Consider the following 21,999-nt stretch of genomic DNA (forward strand, 5'->3'; position numbering starts at 1 on the left):
TTTTATATCTGTGTGTTAAGTGCCCATTACTTATGAAATAATGATTATCCATAGAAGTTTTGTTTAATTTGATATGTATGTGTAATAAAATAACAGAATGCATATGCTTTGGCATCCTACCAGACTATTTCAAGTTTCGGGGCGCCTGGGTGGCTCAGGTGGTTAAGCATCTGACTTTAGCTCAGGTCATGAGCTTGCGATCCATGAGTTCAAACACCACGTTGGGCTCTGTGCTGACAGCTCAGAGCCTGGAGCCTGCTTCAGTTTCTGTGTCTCCCTCTCTCTCTCTCTCTCTCTCTGACCCTTCCCCACTCACACTCTGTCTCTCTCTTTCTCAAAAATAAACTTTAAAACAAATTTCTTTTAAAGTTTTAATGCTCCAGGATCTATCTATCTCCATATTGTTGAGCTAGAGCCTTACCAAATAGGGCAGGTCTAGATATATCCCTAAAATAACTGGAAACTTCAAAATTATTAACCCCAGCTCACTGAATACAAAGGCTGGATGGGAATCATTAAGAAGAGGTTGGATTTTAGAGAGTCCCCCAGACCATTCTTCGAATGTCTTGAAGGCTGATCTCATCTAACTCCAGAACCTTTGTAATATTAATTGACTAGATTACAAAAACTCCACACACTCATGCATGCACACACAAGATACGGTAGTAAAAACAAACATACAAGATTAAGGTAATAGAAAAGACTATAGCTGGACCTAAAAGGAGGAAGAAGTATAACTTCAAAACACTCTGTGGTTTGATCAAAGGCAATCAGGATGAATGCTTTTGCAGAAGAGTTCTTGCAATGAGCAAAAAGCATGGCCTCTGGTGTCATCAGCCTGGCTATGAAGTCCTAGCTTCTCGGCCTGAGTGATAGGGTAGGGGCTTCATATCCCTCCTCATAAGGAGGCACTAAGTTAGTTTCAGTCAGTGTGAGGGTTAATGAACACAGTACTTTGAACATCGCAGCGCTGAAGTGATGCTGAGACATTTGCCATTTTTATCTCTCTCTAGTTGCATTCTACATGTAATGTTTTAATCCATGAGCCATCAATAATAGGATCGATTTGCTTATTGTATGTGGGGCGGCCTCCTTCCTTTTGTTGAATAGCCATTTGAGATTCTGAAAGATGGTTGTTTGAGTAAAAGAAAATTGATGAAACTGAACATAATGAGTTAAAATGAATGTCTCATGGTGACTACACCATTAAGCAGCTACGGTTTTAGGCCAGCCAGAGGTCTACACCACAGTTTTCTCAAGTTTAAAAGAAATAGAGGAGACAGGTAAAATGCATAGCTCTTTCTGCCAGTGTCTCATAAATCCAGCCTTTCCAAACACCCTCTACTCCTATACTACTGCACTAATCCTAATGGATAAACAGTTTCATTTGACATCTCTAAGGTTAACTGCACATAAAGGAATCACTTCTTCTTTCCTGTACTGTTTCATATATATATATGTATATGTGTGTGTATGTATGTATATATATGCGTGCATATGTATGTGTGTGTATATATATATATATATATATATATATATATATATATATATTCTCAGCATGTATTTCCTTTCTTGGAATGAAATGTATAACTTGAAATGGATTACCTGTGTGTATATGCATGGAGATGATAGATAGGTAATTGTATATTTCTACCCTTAAATGTTCATTGAAAATTAGTGTAATCTTAAATAAGAATGTGTGATCGCACACGAGACAATCTCAAAATATATCAAATTCACATTGTATTATGTGAAAGAGAATAGATTCTCTTTTCCAAATGTTTGTATCAGTGGCAAGTAAGAGAAACTCCTTAGGGTGGCTACTGAAAGAGTGAATAATTGGGTTTTGTCCCCAGTTGACAAGAATTCTGGACGGTGACATTTACTAGCTTTATTCCAGTGGTTCAAGGAAGGCACCAAGAACCCATCTTCTAGCTGTGCATGTTATTGCCCTCCACCACGTTTAGAGCGTTTACTTTTACCTTGTTCGCACCTCCTGATCACACAAGGGCTTCAACCGTTCTCGAAATCATTTTAGTGTTTGGAACAGGAAAGAAAGGGAAGAAGGGTAAGTAGCACCAGCTACATATCTCCCCTTTCATCAAGCTAAGAGAAAATTTCCCAGAAGCCCTTTAGTGTACTATGGCTCACTTCTCATTCCCATGACAATTCGGGGTCGGGGCAGGGAGGTGAAAGGGGCTAGTCTCTACCATTTGTAGTGTTTACAGTGGGATACGACTGAAGAAAAGAAGATTGTAAATAGATTTTGAGACAGATAAGCAACAATAATCTACCACATTACTTAATATTAAAAACATAGTGGGGCGCCTGAGTGGCTCAGTCAGTTGAACGTCCGGCTTTGGCTCAGGTTATGATCTCACAGTTCATGAGTTCAAGCCCCTCGTCGGGCTCTGTGCTGACAGCTCAGAGCCTGGAGCCTGCTTCGGATTCTGTGTCTCCTTCTCTCTCTTTGCCCCTCCCCCACTCACACTCTTGTCTTTCTGTCTCTCAAAATTGAATAAACATTAAAACATTATCATTAAAAACATACTAATCCTAAAGTTTAATGCATATATAGCCAATACCCTCTCTGATTTTTGTGAATCAGTCTTTCAGCTCTCTCTCTTGCTGTCTCTCCTACACACACACACACACACATACACACACACTCTCTCACACACGTACACACACCCTTAATCAGTCATCTGAGTTGACTCGGCAGGCATTTCACTCATCTTTTCATGTTTTGCGCATTTACTTTCAGATATGAAAACAAAATTCTTTGGGGAATCCTATGTTTAATTCATAAAGATCTGCAACATTAGATGGCAGACACATATGTGCAAGTTGAAAAACAGAATATTTTTTCCTTAAAAGTGTTGGTTGTGAAAAGCGAAAGGAAAAAGTATTGTGTCTGCCACGTTGAAAAGACCTGACAAAGCTTGTAGGTGACTTGAAAGTCGCGACAACATAAAGCTGAGCACAAAGAAGATTCACCGATGACGAGCGGAAGGCGATGATCAGAGGTTGTAGGGTGTCGCTCTGACAGGCATGGATGTCACTTAAGTAGACTTTTTCTTCCTTTTTATAGCTGCTGACATTTCTGAGTCCTTAGATGTACTTTTCCGTGCTAGCATGTTGTTGTTTTCTACATTGTTTTTCCCCATGCACCAAAATCTGAACGTCAGACAAGCAGGTGTCGACTGAAAATGGGTCGTAGAGTGAAATCAAACAAGCGCGGAGTCCGTAATTTAATTCGGAATAACACCAAGGGCAAATTTGGGCATTCCACTGACGTATTTTTGACATCAGATTTTTGCTTTTTGCACAATTAGAGTTTATTTTGGTGTGTTATGTCAGGAGATATTTCAATAAAATAACCTACTTTGTTTCTTGAAAACCTACTAACACTTCAAGCTCTTCAATTTCGGATACTAGACAATGTTAGCCGGTTTTCCTCTGTGCAACCTGCTTTGATGTTAGCTGAATAACGCGATCATGCTCACCTGGGGCAGTGCTACGGGACACAACTGACATAGCATCCTTGATCCAGCAGGCTCTGCCCACACAGCCCATCCCCTTCACCCAATAGGACTCATTCTTTTGCCTTTCTTCCTGGCCAGACTATTCCCAGTTCTTAATGTTCTCATAGTCTCAGAACCGTAGGAACTTCCCAGGGAGCCTCAGCTTAACACACCTACCCCTTTTTAGCCACCTACAAGGCCTAGGGCCGGAGTTCAAGATGGCCTTCATCATGCCCATGCGAAAAAAGCTGATCTCTCTGGGCCCACTAGCTGCCCCTACACTAATGGTAACTCAGTAGGAACCTGCAGCACCTGATTCCGTGGGGCACACACTATCCAATGAGGGACAAGGGCCAAAATGGACCTAGTTTACAAAGTGATGGCACTTCCTCAATAGGTGAACTATTTGGAAATGCAGAAATTGCATAAGTCTCTGCAGGTGTATCACACTTGGTTGAACACCAGCAAGGTTCCATGGGGCAAGGCGAAGGCAAACTCGGTGACTCAGGCGACTCACCACCTTGTGTTTGCATTCTGCTGTCCCGTCATGCTTCTTTTTACCTTTCACTCTTCCTTCCTTGGGATTGGACATTCTCCCTCAATAAAGGTTTAGCATATATGACTTCCTCACGCTATATTTCTAGGGAAGCAAGACTAAGGAAATACCCTTTACCTCTAACTATTCATTACAGGATACTAAGCATTCCCTGGGGGGAGACATTCTTACCTAAGTAGTGCAATATGGGAGAGAAGGTGTAAATGAAGTGTGTTTAGTACCCTTAGGTACTAAGGCGGATGAAGGGCCATTAGGAAATTATGCATGAAATCATTTTGAGTTTGCAGTTGTTCAATTGAATACATCTTAGAAGACCCTTCATTCTAAAATGTAGCTTAAAAGCTGAGGACATCTGAACAGGGTGCAGAGGTGGCTACAAATATCCCTGAGGATTGAGTCTGAATTATTGAGTATAAACACTGTGTATTTTCCTCATTAAGAATCCTGGCTGATGATTTTGCAGTGGTAAATCTAGTGTTTTCACCTATGATTGATACTGACATATTAAACAATGACTTTCATCACTTTCTGAAACCACAGTTCCTATACTGTGCAGGTACACCTACCCTACAATTCATTTTTCCTCTTTTTTCTTTTTTTTAACTTTTATAGCGTCTTACACCACCTGTTCTAACACTCATCTCATCCTGAAAACTGGGAATTATTTTTTTAATTTTGTAAGCAATTTATTTATTTTGAGAGAGAGAAAAAGTGCGAGTTGGGGAGGGGCAGAGAGACAGGGACAGAGAGAGAATTCCAAACAGGTTTCACACTGCCAGCCTGATGCGGGGTTCGAACCCATGAACCATGAGACAATGACCCGAGCCAAAGTCAGACGCTTAACCAACTGAGCCACCCAGGTGCCCCCTCCCAAAAAAACTTAGAATTATTTGTTGCATGTTTTTTCAATACTTTCAGCTTTTAGGCTTTTAATTCATACTCAGATTAGGTCAGTGATATAGATAGATATGTGTGTGTTATATATATGGCATATATCATGTGTATGTTAATCTGAAAGACGATGATAGTAAAATTGAAAACTTCTTGTGCTAGGAAGAATAAAATTTAAGAAAACTCATTTACATATAATGCCTAATCATCCTGAAGTATTGATTTACTGTTAATAGATATGTTTTAATATTTTAATTTTTTTTAATTTTTTAAAATTTATTTCTGGGAGAGAGAGAGCACAAGCAGAGGAGGGGCAGAGAGAGAGGGAGACACAGAATCTGAAGCAGGCTCCAGGCTCCGAGCTGTCAGCATAGAGCCCGGCATGGGGCTCGAACCCACAAATTGTGAGATCATGACCTAGCCGAAGTCGGACGCCCAACCAACTTAGCCACCCGGGCACCCCAATAGATACGTTTTTAAAAGCAACTTGGCATACTTTCAAAGTTATATTCGTAGGGATGGGGAATAACCAAGGTAGCAAGGACCTAGAATCCATATCCGGAAAAAAAAATGCATGAAAATTATGAGCTGAAATGTGGGAAGTTATGTGGGCTCCTGAGGCAAAAATCATTTTTTTGATGCTTCCCTCTACATGGTAAAGGCAGTGTTTTATCAGCAGCTGCAGAATAGACATATTGCCTTATGTACCCACACACTAATGTCATTAGTCGTCAGGTGAATTTATATCTATAGAATAAAAATCTTAGTCCTCACACATCTGTGAAATAATATTGGCCACAAATCTCTAGGGGAATTGGAGGATTGTTTCTTGCTTCCATAAGAATGATGTGCTTGGGTAAATCTTCAAAATTGATTTCCATGGGAAAATACACATCTGAGAACGCACCACTTTAGCCACCAAAATTGACTTGTTTGTGAGGTTTAAAAGAATAACAGGTTAGCAGAATTTGGATGAAAAGTTTGTACTATAAGATCCTCACTAATCTTCAAACATTTGATTGAGAAAAAAAAACTATCCCTTTAAGACATTTAAAGCAGGAGGAGAGCAATTTTTTAAAGAATATTTGAATATCCTGTTGTATTTTTTTTTGGTCGAGAGAGGTAGTCACGAGAGAATGTTACTGCTCTAGTTTCTAGATACATTTGATGATGCTAAAAATGAATATATAAAATTAAGGGATTCAAAAAATAGGAGTGACATTTAATATAATGGACAGGCCTATTCCACCAAATTTTATTTTCAGTCAGTTAATTCCAAACAAATCTTTCTTAAAGCCAGCTGTGTATTACCCTTATCTCACCTGGAGAGATCTGCTGTAATAATTAAGCTTCCTTTAAGGGGTTTCCATCATTAACATCCAACGGAATGTTGTCAAAGAAAAAGAAGGACACATATTTATCATTTCCCCCAGCATTTACTCAAAGTGAATATTATTCCATAAAGCACAGTTTGTAATATTTATTTTAGCAGATGTTCCCTTTTGATGTTGGGTAAATTTTAAAGTAGTAGATTTACCGTGATAATTTTCAGTTTTTTAGTATAAGGAATTCAACTGAGAAATATTTATAATATAAGCAACCAATGACTTTACATTTGTCCTTCTAGTTTTTGTTTTTTTCGAGCAGGGTCTCAAAATTCAAAGTTCTAATAAAAAGTCTTCAATGAAGAAGCTACTGAATGTAAATTAAACTTTTAATGCTGTAGGAACATATTCTTGCATATAATAGGGATTCAAAATACTTATTTCTTTAAACGTAAGACTTCGTCAATACCAGAGATTCCTACAAGGAAAAAAAATCTGCATCATTTTTCTAACAATATTTAACATCTACAAATATATGTAGATGATATGCAGTGAATAAAATTGCTAGTAATTAATTATAAGATGTTGAAAATAACTTTCTTCTCTATTCCATTTTATCCAAAATATGAAGATTCTCCTCATGTTGGGTTTTTGATTATTCTTCTCCTTAAAAAACTCTATTCAAAACCCTCTTTCTTCAAGAGTATATCTACATTACTTGACTTTTATATCCCTTGGGCATATTGTTTTCTAGAGAATCAAACACAAAACCCCATTTGCCATTTGGGGTATTAGAGTTCGTAAAAAATGTATTTTAAAATACGTCTTTGCATTTGCTTTTAATTTTAGGTTTTTATTAAAGTGCAGAAGACTATAAAATGAAAACTTATTGCAATAACAATACATATGTTGCTGGTGTTTTTATTAGTAGTATGTATTACATATACATTAAAGTATGTGTATTTTTGTTTACACATGTATAAAATAAAATTACCATCCTCTTGTTTAGGTGGTTTCCTAGGGGCGCCTGGGTGGCTCAGTCGGGTCAGCATCTGACTTCAGCTCAGGTCATGATCTCGCCGTCCGTGGGGTTGAGCCCCACACTGGGCTCTAGGCTGACAACTCCAAGCCTGGAACCTGCTTCGGATTCTGTGTCTTCCTCTCTCTTTGTCCCTGCCCCGCTCACGCTCCGTTTCTCTCTCTCTCTCTCTCTCTCTCAAAAATAAATAAACGTTCAAAAAAAATTTTTAAAGATGGTATTATCCTTTGTTCAGTTAAGATTTAATCATGAGCCTTTTCCCATGACAGTAGTTGTATTCTGAGATCACCCACTTCCAATATATCAGAATTAATAAATGGATTCTTACGGGACATATAAAACACTCAAAATCTATCATTAAGTAATAGTGCCCTATGGATTTTGTTTTCATTTTTCATAGTTCACAAGTTTATGATGAAAAACACTGCAGTGCTCCTGTCCAGTAACACTGGCTTACAGGAAGGGGAAAAAGTTCTGTTCGAAACAACTCACCGGGTTCTGACAATAGCAAGGAACAACATGAGGCTGAGACTTGAGACGGGAAGGAGACTGAGTGCAGACAAACCATACAACTAAACGGTATCCCTGAAAACAAACAAAACGATCTCAAAACTCACAAGTGAAGAGGAGGCCTCGGTCCTTATTTTAAAAACGTTCGCTAAGCTCCCCGTGATTGTTTGCTGCTGTCCTTATCTGCGGTCGTGCTGAGTGAAGCTGTGGCCAAATGGGAGTTCAGTTGTATTCACGAGGTGTTAACGTTTACATCTTATTATCTGCGCTCCCTCGGAGAAAGCAAAAGTAACCACAACTAGCGCTCTGCCAGAAACTGGTTTCTTGACCAACGATGCGGCTTCGGCAATGCGAGGCACTGGTTCATTCTAAAGTGGTCACGGCCGTGGATGACAAGAGGCTTCGTATTCTTATGTGGCACATCTTTTATGGCCCTGTGGACTTTTTGCCGTATTAATCAGTTCGAACATTACTGATTATACCTTCCTATGAGTATCTAGAAAAAGAAGCAAAGCATAGGAATGATTTTGGTCTCACAAACCAAGACTGATGTCTTAATCCAATCAGCGGGATCCCGACTGGGTTGGAGTTTTATAGGATTCTGTTTACTTCTCTTTGTTTTTCCAACTTACAGCCCTCCAGGTCTTTGAGCTGAGAGTATGGTCTATTCCTGGGAGCCCTCCTTAGCTGGCTCTCAATCCTCCTTGCTCACCTCTCAGCACAGCAAATTTGTGAAACTGCTGTCTACTTTCGCATGATTTTCACATGACGTTTTTTTTAACCATTTGTCCTGCCATGATTCACAATTCAGCAATACCTTGACGTGAAAACCAACTTTGTGTTCAAAGCCCCACAGATCACAAACGCTGCCAGTATGACCCTGTGAAAGAATGCTCTCCTTCTTTCTCTGTCTGGGTAAATTGTGCTTCTCTCTTCCAGCCCATCCCGTGTCTACAGGGGGCCAGCTCACCTCTGTGCGCTCATCTGTCTGGGACCTCACCTGTGCTCACCCTTGTGACAGCAGGTGTTCTCAAATACCTTCATATGCATTCATTTTTGAGAGACAGAGAGAGACAGAGGGCGAGCAAGGGAGGGGCAGAGAGAGAGGGAGACACAGAATCCGAAGCAGGCTCCGGGCTCCGAGCTGTCAGCACAGGGCCCAACGCAGGGCTCGAACTCACAGACTGCGAGATCGTGACCTGAGCCGAAGTCAGTTGCTCAACCGACTGAGCTACACAGGCGCCCCTCAAATACCTCCCAACAAAACGCTTTTAATCAGTTCTCTCCATTCGAGTCCCTACCAACAGGAAGGTAGCTGTGGTTCCTGCTCTTTCATCCGATTTAGGAACCTAATGATTTTGGTTTATTTCTTACGTATCTCTGCATAAAGATGGACTGCACTGCCAGTTAGTGGGTGACAGTGTTTCAAGGAATTCATCACGAACCCCACCGTTGCTCTCTATTGAAATTTAAAATACAGTTTTTATCATTAGCTCAATATAGTTTAGATTCAGTTACTTTTATTAATATATTTTATTTTTTACTTTTATTTACATTCTATATATTATGTTGTTATTGGTATATTTTTATTTAGTTATTACTTATTCAATTACCTACCTGTTAAAAGTCATTGGTTAATTTCGTTTTGCAGTAGGAAAACCCTGTTTTAATTGTTGTAATTCCACATGAACTGAAAATTCTAAATGCGTTTGCAAAGCCCTGGCGATTAACCTTAAATACCCTTGGGTGCATTTGACCATTTATCCTTGATAGGCCTAAATGTAGTTGCACTTAAGTAATATCACACAAAACTTTTAATTTGGAAAACATTTGACATTTAGGAATGAATCTCTATTTCACATTAGGTTAATTTTTATGATTTTTTTCTTCTTAGGGTGATCAAAACGTACTTTGTTCCATTTCTGTATCTTTTTTTTTTTTTCAAACTGAGGAAGTCTTGATTTGGATATATATATTTGGTAGTCAAACACCGTAAAATCTTAGTTATTTTTAATCTAATTGTCTTGAGCATTTATCATATAGTAGATTATCTTCCTCTACTGATATATATATCCTGCCCTTTTAAATGGTTATACTTTTACATTCTGTTTTTCACCATATTATCTGGGTGATAGTTTTTAATGTCACTGTTAAGTAATAATGTAAGGACAATCCTTTATATTTTTTTGTTAAACAGATTTCATAAGTTTAATTTTTAATCATGATATTTCTTAACTTGAAGTAAATGCTGATTCTATATATATAAAGATATCATTATTTTTTAAGCTTATTTATTTATTGTGAGAGAGAGAGAGAGAGAGAGAATGTGAGCAAGGAAGAGACAGAGAGAGAGAGAGAGAGGGAGAGAGAATCCCAAGCAGGCTCCACACTGTCAGCTCAGAGCGCTATGCAGGGCTCAAACTCACAAACCATGTGATCATGACCCAAACTGGAATCAAGAGGTGGAGGCTTAACTGACTGAGCCATGCAGACGCCCCAAGATCATTATTTTCTTATTTTACTTATTCCATTTCCTGTACCATTACTTTTATAAAGATTGGAATTACATTAAAAAATGGTTTTGCATAGCTATTTATAAAATTAAATTATTTTTCTTCTTAACATAACCAACATAACCATCCCTTAGATGGGTTTCCATAAACCATAACAGGTTTACAAATAGGTTTTTGTGTGTAGTCCTCACTGTCTTTGAAATTAAAAGTAAATGAAATTTTACATATTGGGATTTGTCATAAGACTTAAATTTCCAGAACTTCTGATAAAATTACAACAGCACGTTATATTTTGGCAGAGAGAGAGAATGTCGGTTCCTAATACCAACGGGTCTCATCAGTCCAAAATATATATTAATGTAGTGATTTCCTTTATTTTTGTCTTTCTGTTAATTTTACTTGTATGGAAATCATCCACAAAGTGGAAAAATGGGGTTCCTTCAATAAATTCCATGGTTCTGTAATAACTGGAATTACAAGGTTATTCTAACAAAGAAGATTAAATCAGATCCTAGTTAAGGAAGAATTAGGATAACTGAACCAATTACCGATTTTCAAATCTGAAGAGGAAGCCTCACACGGAGCCCTAGGGATGAGCTGCAGAGTAGCGGCAGCAACAGAAGGAAACCCTTGGCATCATTTTGATTCAGATCTAGGATTATCAACAAGTCTGAGAAGGTAGGAGCGACGTGAAATGTGCCCCCCTCCATAGCTAACCGTAGTTGGCAATGCTTGTTAGGTAGTATGGACACGCCACCAGGCTGAGGGAGATAAAGACTCCTCAATTACAGGTTCCATGATGGAGAGTTCAGTAGGCACATGCAACAACAGTGTAGAAACTAGACCCCCGGGGAACGCTGAAGACAAAGTCACCGGTCAGTTCCACTAGGGGATTCGCAAAAGTTTGGGTGGTGGATATGGTTCTTGGAGACACAAAGACCCCTGCTTTGGACACATCACTGTCAGTCCTAGCTCATTGTGCTGTGGTCATCCTCTCTGTAGGACAATCATGTTTTACTACCTGATGGTAGAAGGTCAAATCAACCGTGTTTCTTGAGCCATTGCATTAATTGTTCTTCTTTTCTAGAAGTCTCTATCAAGTTTCAAAGTATCTATAAATCCTCCGAAAGAGGTCACATAAGTTTCACCAGATTTGTAAAGAGGTATATGATTAAAAATGATTTATAAAAAAAAAACCAACACTTTGCTGTCTTTGAAATAAAAGTCTTTCCTTAAGGTAGCAACATAACAACATAATTCCTTCAAGATAGAATTTTCTACCTGGCAGATTTATCTATTCTTTCTCCCTCCCTCCCTCCCTTCCTTCCGTCCTTCCTTTCTTCCTTCCTTCCTTCCCTCCTTCCTTCCTTCCTTCCCTCCTTCCTTCCTTCCTTCCTTCCTTCCTTCCTTCCTTCCTTCCTTCCTTCCTTCTTTCCTTCCCTCCCTCCTTCCTTCCCTCCCTCCTTCCTTCCTTCCCTGCTTCCTTCCTTCCTCCCTCCCTTTCTTCCACCCTTCCCTCCTTCCTTCCTTTATCTCTATCATTTCATTACCTTATGAGTGTTGATTCAAGTATAGTTCCTACTTTTTTTTATTAAGATATGAGGGGTTCCTGAAAAAATACACAATGCAAATTATATCCTCTTATACTTCCAAGTGGGCATTAATTGTATTCCACAGTCTTAAGTCAACATGATGTTAAACAGTCAGTTTTTACAGGCTTATCTTTCTCTTTCGGACTAAAAGCCTTAACATGGATTTCCTTCACCTGAATGCCCTTTACTTGGTAGTTGTCTATGTCACTCGCTGCTCTTCTAGAATGACATGTTAGGCAGTCCTAGTTAAACCCACACTCTTATTCCTTTACAGCCTAAGGATTAATAACTTAAGTAATCCTGCTCCATAAGCAGCTAGTTTGATGTGACTGTAGTTATATCCTTTCATCTTTTTGAGCCTTCACGTTCAGACTCTGACTCTGTTTTGTGCAACATCATATTAATTTTTTTGGCTTTTCGTAACACAAATGACTGGCTCTGATAACACATAATTAACATTAGTTTCTAAGAAGTTTGACATTACAAATCTTCTTGACAGATTTCAATTTTCCTTGTTTGAAGAGTGGTCTTAAAAATAATGCAAAGAATTTAGGATTTGCATTATTTAGAATTAATATTCTTGCCAAAAGTAGAAAATTTAAAAAAAAAATTTAATGTTCATTTATTTTTGAGAGAGAGACAGAGAGACAGAGCAGGAGCAGGGGAGGAGCAGAGAGAGAGTAAGACACAGAATCCAAAGCAGGCTCCAGGCTCTGAGCTGTCAGCACAGAGCCCGACTTGGGGCTCGAACCCACAAACTTCAAGATCATGGCCTGAGCCGAAGTCAGACGCTCAGCTGACTGAGCCACTCAGGTGCCCCAAAAGTAGACAATTTTTAAAACTTTGCTCAATTAATGCATTTCATTAAGAATATATTATTTAGTGGCACTTGGGTGACTCAGATGGTTGGTTAATCGACTTTTGGTTTTGGTTCAGGTCATGAGCTCACAGTTAGTAGGTCGGATCCCCCCTTTGGGCTCTGCGCTGACAACACGGAGCCTGCTTGGGATTCTCTTTTCTCTCTCTCTGCCCCTTCCTCTCTCATGCTCTCTCTCTCTCTCTCTCAGAACAAATAAACTTTTAAAAAAGAACATATTATCACCTGATATTTTATTACATTTACTAAGTTAAGTATTATTTCAATTGTATGACACAAAGCTTTATTTTTAAAAATGAATTTAAATCGTCATTAATGTTTCCAACATGTTTATCTTATAAGCGGCTTTATTGATATGATTCCCTATGATGACAAAATGAGTCATTTAAAAGAAAATACTTCTAGCATTTTCTACCCTGAATCTTCATTTATAATTCAGGTTTCGTAGAACATTCCTAGGTAAAAGTCGGCATACAGTTTCCAACTGAGAAAGACTTTCACATCTGAGGAAACGTCAGCTGATTCCTTATCCTTCTAACTTGGGACATGCCTGCTAGTGATTGAGGTTCTGGAGGTGCTCAGCCGGCAACCTCTGCTCTGGACCCCAGCCTGGTTCACGCATATTTGCCACTCACTTGAGTGTATAGACATTAATCTAGAGTTGACAAGAAAACAGAAAGGGATTCGCAAAGTATAGGAGAAAACAAGGCATCTTTGCTCAGCTTCTTTAAAACACCCTCGTTGTCTTCGAAGGAAATCCAGACTTCTTTGATACTCATTTTATATGTGATTATTTATTATATTAATAACTGTCACATATTGAGCTCTAACTTCACGACCTTTGTGTTTTCATTTACTTTTCCAACAAATATGTGTGGCTCATATGGTGATAGACTTTTTGCATAGGATGAAAAGTAGACACAGGGTAGTTAATAACTTGCCTGCTGAAATTCAGTAACAGTTACGGCCGGATTCAGACGGAGGTCTCTATGACGGCACAGCTTGATCGTGTTATGCATCTACCTTGCTGCTCCAGAACACTCTGTAAACGAGCATCATTCAAGTATTGTCTCTGAACGCACTGTGTTTCATTTTCCCGTCCCAGCTCTTACAGCACCGGGACTCACATTGGTAGATTACCGAAAGGATTTTGGAAAACAACGAATGATAGTCTCCCCCCTTCTCACTGCATTTATCGAACCTACACATACGTGTGCTCGTTTGTATACGTACATCACTGCGGCCTGAGCATGGCTACATTTACTTAGATTATTCGGACTTTTCTGTCAGATGAAAACGTTAAAAGTGATAAAGCTTGACCGTTTGTGCCGGAAGACAAAGGTCCATACAAAATATTGGTGGAATTTTACAGTTTTTTGTAACAATCCATAAGAACTAGCAAAAAGCATAGTTCTGCCAACTTTTCAGTATGGATTTTTTTTATTGATTAATAAAAGATTCTTAGGAAACTGTTCTTTCTGTTTGTGTCTCCAAACCCATCCTGATTTTAGCTGAAGACACTGGTAGTTTTAGAGACTTTCTTTAGCGGATTCCTCACCAAAACAAGAAGTATTCTGAAATGACTATAGTAATGTAAGAAGATATGTTTGTGTGTGTGTGTGTGTGTGTGTGTGTGTGTCCCTACTGAAATCACATAAATCTTCCAAAACTTTCTTTTCTTGTGTATTTTAAATGACACACATGTTGCCAGTAAGTTTTGCACATGAGCCGTTTGATGATTTTCTGAGTTTGTGCATCATATCCATTCCATTTCCTGTTAGTTCACATTTATCAGTAGGACAAAGGGAACTGAAAACTAACAACAAGGAAAAATAAACTAAATCAGGAAAATAATTTCTAAATGAAAAGCCTGTGTTTAGTGTGATGTGAGATTATACCATACAGAGTTAGCATTCATTAAGTTTCTCTCTCCAACCAATGAAAAATAAAAACTGGTTTTAATTAGTAACGTTTCTGTTGAACCAAAGTCTTTGTGTGTTATGAGTTCATTTGTCTAAAAGCCGATACTCATTTCCAGTTGGAGTTTACAGTTCGTTAACATGACTTAATACAGACGAAATTCTTTCTCCGAAGATTTATTTTAAAATGTTACGAAATGTCACTCATGAAATTCTCTTCAAGTAAACGTAAAAAAAAAGTGAAGTGAAAAATTAAATTACAAAAAGTTATTCTATGTTCTCGATAGACTGTGCATGGACACACAGGCTTCCTGTTTCTCATAAGTGACAAAATCATTAGAAGAAAATCTGTTTGGACCACGTGTATACATCAAAATTGGAAGACTTTTGATAGCCAACATTTTTAGAAATTTGTAGCTGATGTTTGATATGCAATGGGATTTTAGTATGCCAGTTGGGAATATCAGTATATATTAACTCAGGAAGAATAGATTCTCATAAAATTCGGGGGCTCTTGTGTAACTTTGTTGATTGCTCACTTTTATTTATTTATCATTGCAGATTAAAAAAATCAACAGAAACTTTCCCGTAAACCAGCAGGTAAGATGGAAACATACTTGGAGAGACAAATCACATATTACTTCCAGGTTATCTTTTATAGAAAATAGTTTTGATTGCATTTAATTTTTATGTGGAAATAATTGGCACTGTTGTTTGCTCTCTAGGAAAACACATAATTTATTAGATTTTTTTCACATTATCTAATATATCTATTTCTCTAATCATATTAAAAACAGTTTTAAAAAATTATTTTCTCCAGGGCCCCTGGGTGGCTCAGTCGGTTAAGCATCTGACTTTGGCTCAGGTCATGATCTCACAGTCTGTGGGCTCGAGCCCCGCATCGGGCTCTGTGCTGACAGCTCAGAGCCTGGAGCCTGCTTCGGATTCTGTGTCTCCCTCTCTCTCTGCCTCTTCCTCACTCACACTCTGTCTCTCTCTCAAAAATAAATAAAGATTACCAAAAAAAAAAAACCTAAAAAAATAATATTTTATCTAAGTAAACTAATTCAAAGCTATATATGACAAAATACATATATTTATTTGAATATAATGTTGAAGAACTAAGGGAGCTATTTATCATAAGATAGTTTGTATCTTATTTGGGAGACCTATGTTTGATCTAAAAGTTAGAAGAAATTTTCAAAATTGGCTGATGTACATTACATGAGTCTAAATTAATGCATAGAATGAAAATAACGTCTGATTAATCCAACCGAGAATTTAGTGGATTTATTAGACTGATAATTGATTATCAGATAAAATAATTGATTGTAGAAAATAACTGATTCCAGTTATAGTTTTATTAAGCTGAACTTAACGTTTGTATCACCTTCATAAACATTATAAAAACATTCATTTGAATGAGAAGAGTCGGTGTAGGCTCAGTTCTGGACTCATGCAAGTCAGTGGTGCGTCGGGTTTTTGTGATGTTAGAGCAACAGAGGCCAGCCGTGACTTTCTCACTCTTGATACAAAGTCAATGTGCAACGTTTGATCAAAATCTAAACATGTAGAGGCACCTGGGTGACTCAATCGATTGAGCGCCGGACTTGATTTTTGCTCGAGTCATGATTTCTGGGTTGTGGGATCGAGCCCCTCGTGGGCTGAGCATGGAGCCTCATTCAGATTCTCTCTCTCTTTCCCTCTGCCACTCCCACCTGCTAGCATGCCCTAATTCTCAAGTGTGTGTGTGTGTGTGTGTGTGTGTGTGTATAGATATCTACATATATATATATATATATATATATATATATATATATATGTTATCTACGTATCTGTATGTGGATCAATATCTGCGTTATCTATTTGTAAATGGTAGGCCAATCACCAGTTAATTTCAATAGTAAAAATTTTAAATAATCCCAGCTTATAAAAATTAAGTTACTTCTCTTATCTAAACCTCAGTGCCCTCGTATTTTTGAAGATTAAATAACAAATGTAAAATTCTCTGTGTATGCCACTATTATCATTAATGTGTTAACATTTTAAACGTGTTCTTTAGAATATAGAATTTATGTTCTTGTATAAATTGTATTGATGATGCCACTAGCCCAGACCAGCCTGCAGAGTTCTGTGTGACTGAAATACTAATGAAAACAGCTCTGGAGAGCCCAGTGTATCTACAGTGCTCTTAGCCATGCCGATGATTTAGGTGGAGACAGACATTGGAGAGATGTACGTGTCACGTGTCTCACCACGTCCATCCCAAGCCGTGTTACGTCTGAAGCCCTTGTTTGTGGTGTAGAGAATAGGGCTGTAGCCCGGAGCTCCTGATGGCCTCGAGCTGGGTATCACTGGTATTCCCTCTGTGGCTCCCATTCCATCCGAGGTGCTTCTGAGGCCAGTAGAACATTACTTAGGAAATGCAGTTCAACAACTTCATAGGGCTGCAGTGGAGGAAAACTTCATTAACGAGGAATTATTCAAATAGAAAGGAGCATCAGCCATTGGGGAAAGTTGTATTGCCCATCAGTAAACCTAGTCGTTTTTATAGTCAGATACATAAAATGTAGATCTATTCACTTGGGGAATTCTTGCCAAAAGTATAAATGATGAATGTTTCTTTAAGAATGACTCTAATATCTGTGTTACCATCGCTCCTTGCCCTCTCTAACCTCGACATGTGAAGTGTTAATAATTAGTATAATTTATGTTACTATAAATATTTCATAACCCTAATAACCCCACTGCTATTCTTTATTTATGATGACAACTACATTTAACACTCCCTACATTTTCCCTTCAATGACCTGTGGCATTTTTTGCCACCTCTGCATTTATCTAGGATTTGAATAATAGTAAAGTAAATAAGAATCTGAAAAAACCTTACATATAGAATAAATAATAAAAAGTGTTCAATATCCCAACACATGCATATATATAATAAATGTAGGTAAGCATTAGCATTCATAGCTTTTTATTTGCTAACCTTTTAATATTATTATACCAAGATTTTATTTCAAATCTCTTCCATCTCACGTTTTTAAAAATCATAATGAATTCTTCTTGGCATTTTAAAAACTGAAAGCAAGAGTTAATAGATTTTTCCCTGACTATTTTCCATCATGGAAATGAAGACTTTCAGGAAATTGGATTCATTTATAGTTCAATATTCATATATCCACACCATAGGAAAACTCACCTGCATAGCATGATAGCAATGCATTAGGGGACCCAGGTACATTCTCTACTTAATAAAATAGGAGCCAGTTTATAATGAATTAAAATTTGAAAACACATACAGTCTCATTTCTCCTCCAGATTTAGTATTCAAACAGCACCCTTATCTTGGACTAAGCCACAATGTGATGCTTTAATCTTAAATTTTTTTCTGACTTAATTTTCATATAAAGTTCTCTAAAGCTTAGATTAGATATAAACACATATATTTATCCATATGCTTTTGATGAAATAATTTAGAGATATGTTAAAATAGTCAACTGTTATATAATGAAAATCAAGTACCCTCATGCCCCTGACACATATCTAGGTCTTTAAGGAAAAAAGAACAAAAAAACCCCCACAAAGATGTCACCCACTGGAGCACAAGTCTACCGCCTCCTGTGGGATTCTGTTTTTTAAATTGTGCTACCTATGTGGTACAGCTAACCCAATGGGAGAAATTCGAATAAAAGTGAAACATAAAGGGGACCAAGACATATCACTATTTTCCAACAGGGCCAGGTGTTAGAGCTGAGCTCTGTAGGGAAACTCCCACCGTCCAGAATCCATGAGACTTTCAGTGAAACCACTTTCATTAAAGAAGAGATTTGAATCCAAAATTGTAAATTATTGAGAAAATAGACCATATCAGGGGAAAGCATAATTTAGAGATTAAAAAAATCCAAAATTAGTTTTGATTATCATGTCCTTTTTAAATAAAGAAATGGAAATTATAAGTCAAGAACAGGATATGGTGTTAAAAATGTGGATTTGCAGAAGAATCAAATAGGAGTTCAAAAGTTTAAAAAAATAGTGTATTTAAAATTAAAATCAGTTAACCAATTGAATAATAGAATAGAAGATGAAGGTAAAATATGTCATTGAAAGTATATATCTGAGAATGTCAGTACACACAGAAAAGGGTGAAAAACATAAACGTTAATGTAAGACATAAACTTTAGAATAAGAAGCTAAAAGAATATCTTCAGAAAGACTGGGGAAAACGTGTGAGAGGCAATGTATGAAGACAGATGATGGTTAAGAGTTCTTATAAGTCTTCAGATTAAAGAATCCAACTAACCCCTGAGCAAGGTAAATAGCAACAAATCCACACCAACAAAGGATCTGGAATGACCTCAATATCCAGTCAGTGGAATACGGGCACCATTAAAAGGATAAACGAGCTCTGTTGGTACTGGTGTCGAAGGTCATCCAAGTAAGTTTATGAAGCAATAGCAAAGTGAAGAATAGGGAATAAAGTAATCACGCTGTTTTAATAAAGGGGTTAGAATGATACATACACATATTCTTACACAGGCATAAACACATCTTGAGAAGATGCACAAGAAGCTGGTAAAGGTGTTTGCCTCTGAGAAGTATTACAGCCCAGTCTGCTTTCCCACTGTGAGGATTTCATTCCCAAGCCTCTGTGCTCAACTCTTATGCCTTTCCCTGGAGAACCCTCTCATTTCCATTTCCGCTCATTTTGTTGATTGAAGTTCCCTATTCAGTTCCTGCAACGAGGAATTGCGTTTTCTTTTGTTTTGTCTTGAGCTCAGATGTGTGTTAATTCTGTTCTTCCCGATGCAAATTCTATTTTGCATTTCTACCTATTGGAATCAGCCCAGCCTCCCTTATTTATTCCACATCCTCTGGCTTTTGGTCTTTACTATTGGAATAACTGGAAAAACGTATGTGCTTGCCATTTAAGACGTAACATTGGCATATACTTTTAGATGTCTGTCTTTAAATTTTGAATATGTTTCTCTTTTCTTCCTATTTTATTTATGTATAAGTACAGCATACTCCACTCATGAAGGAAATCTACTTTTCATATGTCTACATTGCCTAAGTTAAAAAGAAATTTTTATGGCTCGCAAAATTTGTGTTGTACTTAGACATTTTTTTCATTTCAAGATTAACAAAAGTAAAAAAAAAATGCTTCACTGTTTATGTCTAGACATTTTAGGTTTTTATTTTTACACTTACCCAACCGGCTTCTATGGACTTTAAGCATTTCTTTCTTATTGCATTTATCACGTTTTATGGTATTCTCTATTAACTCTTCGTCCCTCTCTCAGCCCAGACTCAACTGTAAACTCCTAAAGATAAAAGTGTTATTGTTATATCCTTACCTCCTACAACAGTGCCTTACATATCATGATTCTGGTAGAGACCTCAGTGTAAAGAAGAAATGCAATTAAATCTGAGAGTTCCTCAACATGTAAAGCTTTCTCTTTTCCAAAGAAGCTCAAAGAAAAATACAGGGCACAGGCAGGGAGAAAATATTTGCAAATCATATCGAATAAAGGACTTAAATCCAGAATATATTTTTTTAACAAATGAAAACTGAATATTTAAGAAATCAAACAATTCAATGAAAGAAAATGTGCCCAGATTTGAAAAGACACTTCACTAGAGAAGTATGTGAGTATCAAATAAGTGCATGAAAAAATATTCAACCTTAAAGCACATGCAGATGAAAAACACCATGAAATACCACTACGTATACACGAGAATGGCTAATTATAACTAAGTGCTGGCAAGGAGGAATTGTTATACACTAGAATTGTTATGCACTGCTGGTGGGAATACAAAATGGCACCACCACTTTGGAAGACAGTCTGACAGTTACTAAGAAGTTAAATCTACACCTACCATACGATCCAGCCAGTCCGCTCCTAGGAAATGAAAGCATGTGTTCATGCAGACTAGTTCACAAATGTTCATAGCAGCTTTATACATGAATAGCCCCAAACTGGAAACAACTCAAATTCCAACAGGTGGCCGGACACACAATGTCGTATTTATACAATGCAATGTTACTTAGCAGTAAAAAGGAACACACTCCTGGTACATGCTACAGCATAGATGAATCTCAAAATTATCCTGCTCAGTGAGAGTAACCAGGCACCCTTCCCCTCAAAAATAGAGTGTAGGCTGCATGCTTCTATTAGATAATATTCTAGGGATTGCAAACTAAGGTACAAAATCAGAAAGCAAATCAGCAGCTGCCTAGGAAATGGGAAGAGTGGGTGGCAACAGAAAGGGATTAGAAAGCAGCATGAGGGAACTTTGGGGGTGATGTATATTTTCATTCTGTTGATTGTAGCGAAGGTTTTATGAGTGCGTGCGTGCGGCACAACTTTTTAAACCTTACCTTTTAAATATGTGCCATTTATTTATGCTCTTATACCTCAATAAACTCAAAACCATTTTTATTATTAAAATGTCTGGGAATCAAATAAGTTAGGAATTGTATTAAACCAAAGCCATTGGGATTTGGTTTAGTCTCAATAGTCTAGATTTGAAATTATACTTGTGTATCCCTTAGTTCACTTTTTGTGAGGAGTAACTTTCTCATTTCCTTGCTGCACCTATAACATAATCATCTGTTTTCTCTATTATGATTTGGATCAGGTTTATTTATTTTAAAAAATGCGCTAAAATTCAGCTTCAATTGATATTGAAAAGCATGGGAAGAGGCAGCAGTGGTCTTGCTGTTAAGTGTCTGTTAAGCAGTGATACTCAGCTAGGTGCAAAATTGTGTGATAATTTACTCAATTCATTAGAGATCTTTTAAACAAGCAGACCTATGTCACACTGCTGTATATACCTGAATCCTTTAGGTAATAATTTATCGTATTTATCATTTTTAATCATCATTAACTAAAATTCCTCTTTTGTAGCGTGCCTCATTATTCTCACAAAAATAACATTTTACAGTGACTATTTTCTGTAATTACCGAGGAGAAAGGTTATAGAGCATGATATTTTACCTCTTTCTATAAATCACAAATGTTCTTAATGACATCTGGAATGGTCAATCCTTTCCAGGAAGTTTTCAATTACTTTGCCCAGATCCATCAGAGCAATCACTGTCTATGGCAACTATAGCCTTATGAAATGTGGTTTCCTAAATAATAATACCTGAAAGTCCAAATTACTCCTTGAACTATGGGGCTGCGGAATGGATGTTGTGTTAGCAGACATGCTAACGACATTCATGTCATTCTACGTCTCCATCAGAG

General features: G+C 37.5%; 1 protein-coding gene across 2 annotated transcripts in view; it reads left to right on the plus strand.

Moving 5' to 3' along the window:
* The window catches only part of SNTG1 (syntrophin gamma 1), an 888,982-nt gene that overhangs the window by 717,543 nt on the left and 149,440 nt on the right, over positions 1-21,999 (plus strand). For both annotated transcript variants that reach the window (XM_019822638.2, XM_019822636.3), the window contains exon 14: positions 15,308-15,346. In XM_019822638.2, coding sequence (XP_019678197.1) covers positions 15,308-15,346 — 39 coding nt within the window. The remainder of the gene's footprint in view (positions 1-15,307; positions 15,347-21,999) is intronic.

This window comes from Felis catus, chromosome F2 (assembly GCF_018350175.1).
Source record: "Felis catus isolate Fca126 chromosome F2, F.catus_Fca126_mat1.0, whole genome shotgun sequence".
Classification (NCBI taxonomy): domain Eukaryota; kingdom Metazoa; phylum Chordata; class Mammalia; order Carnivora; family Felidae; genus Felis; species Felis catus.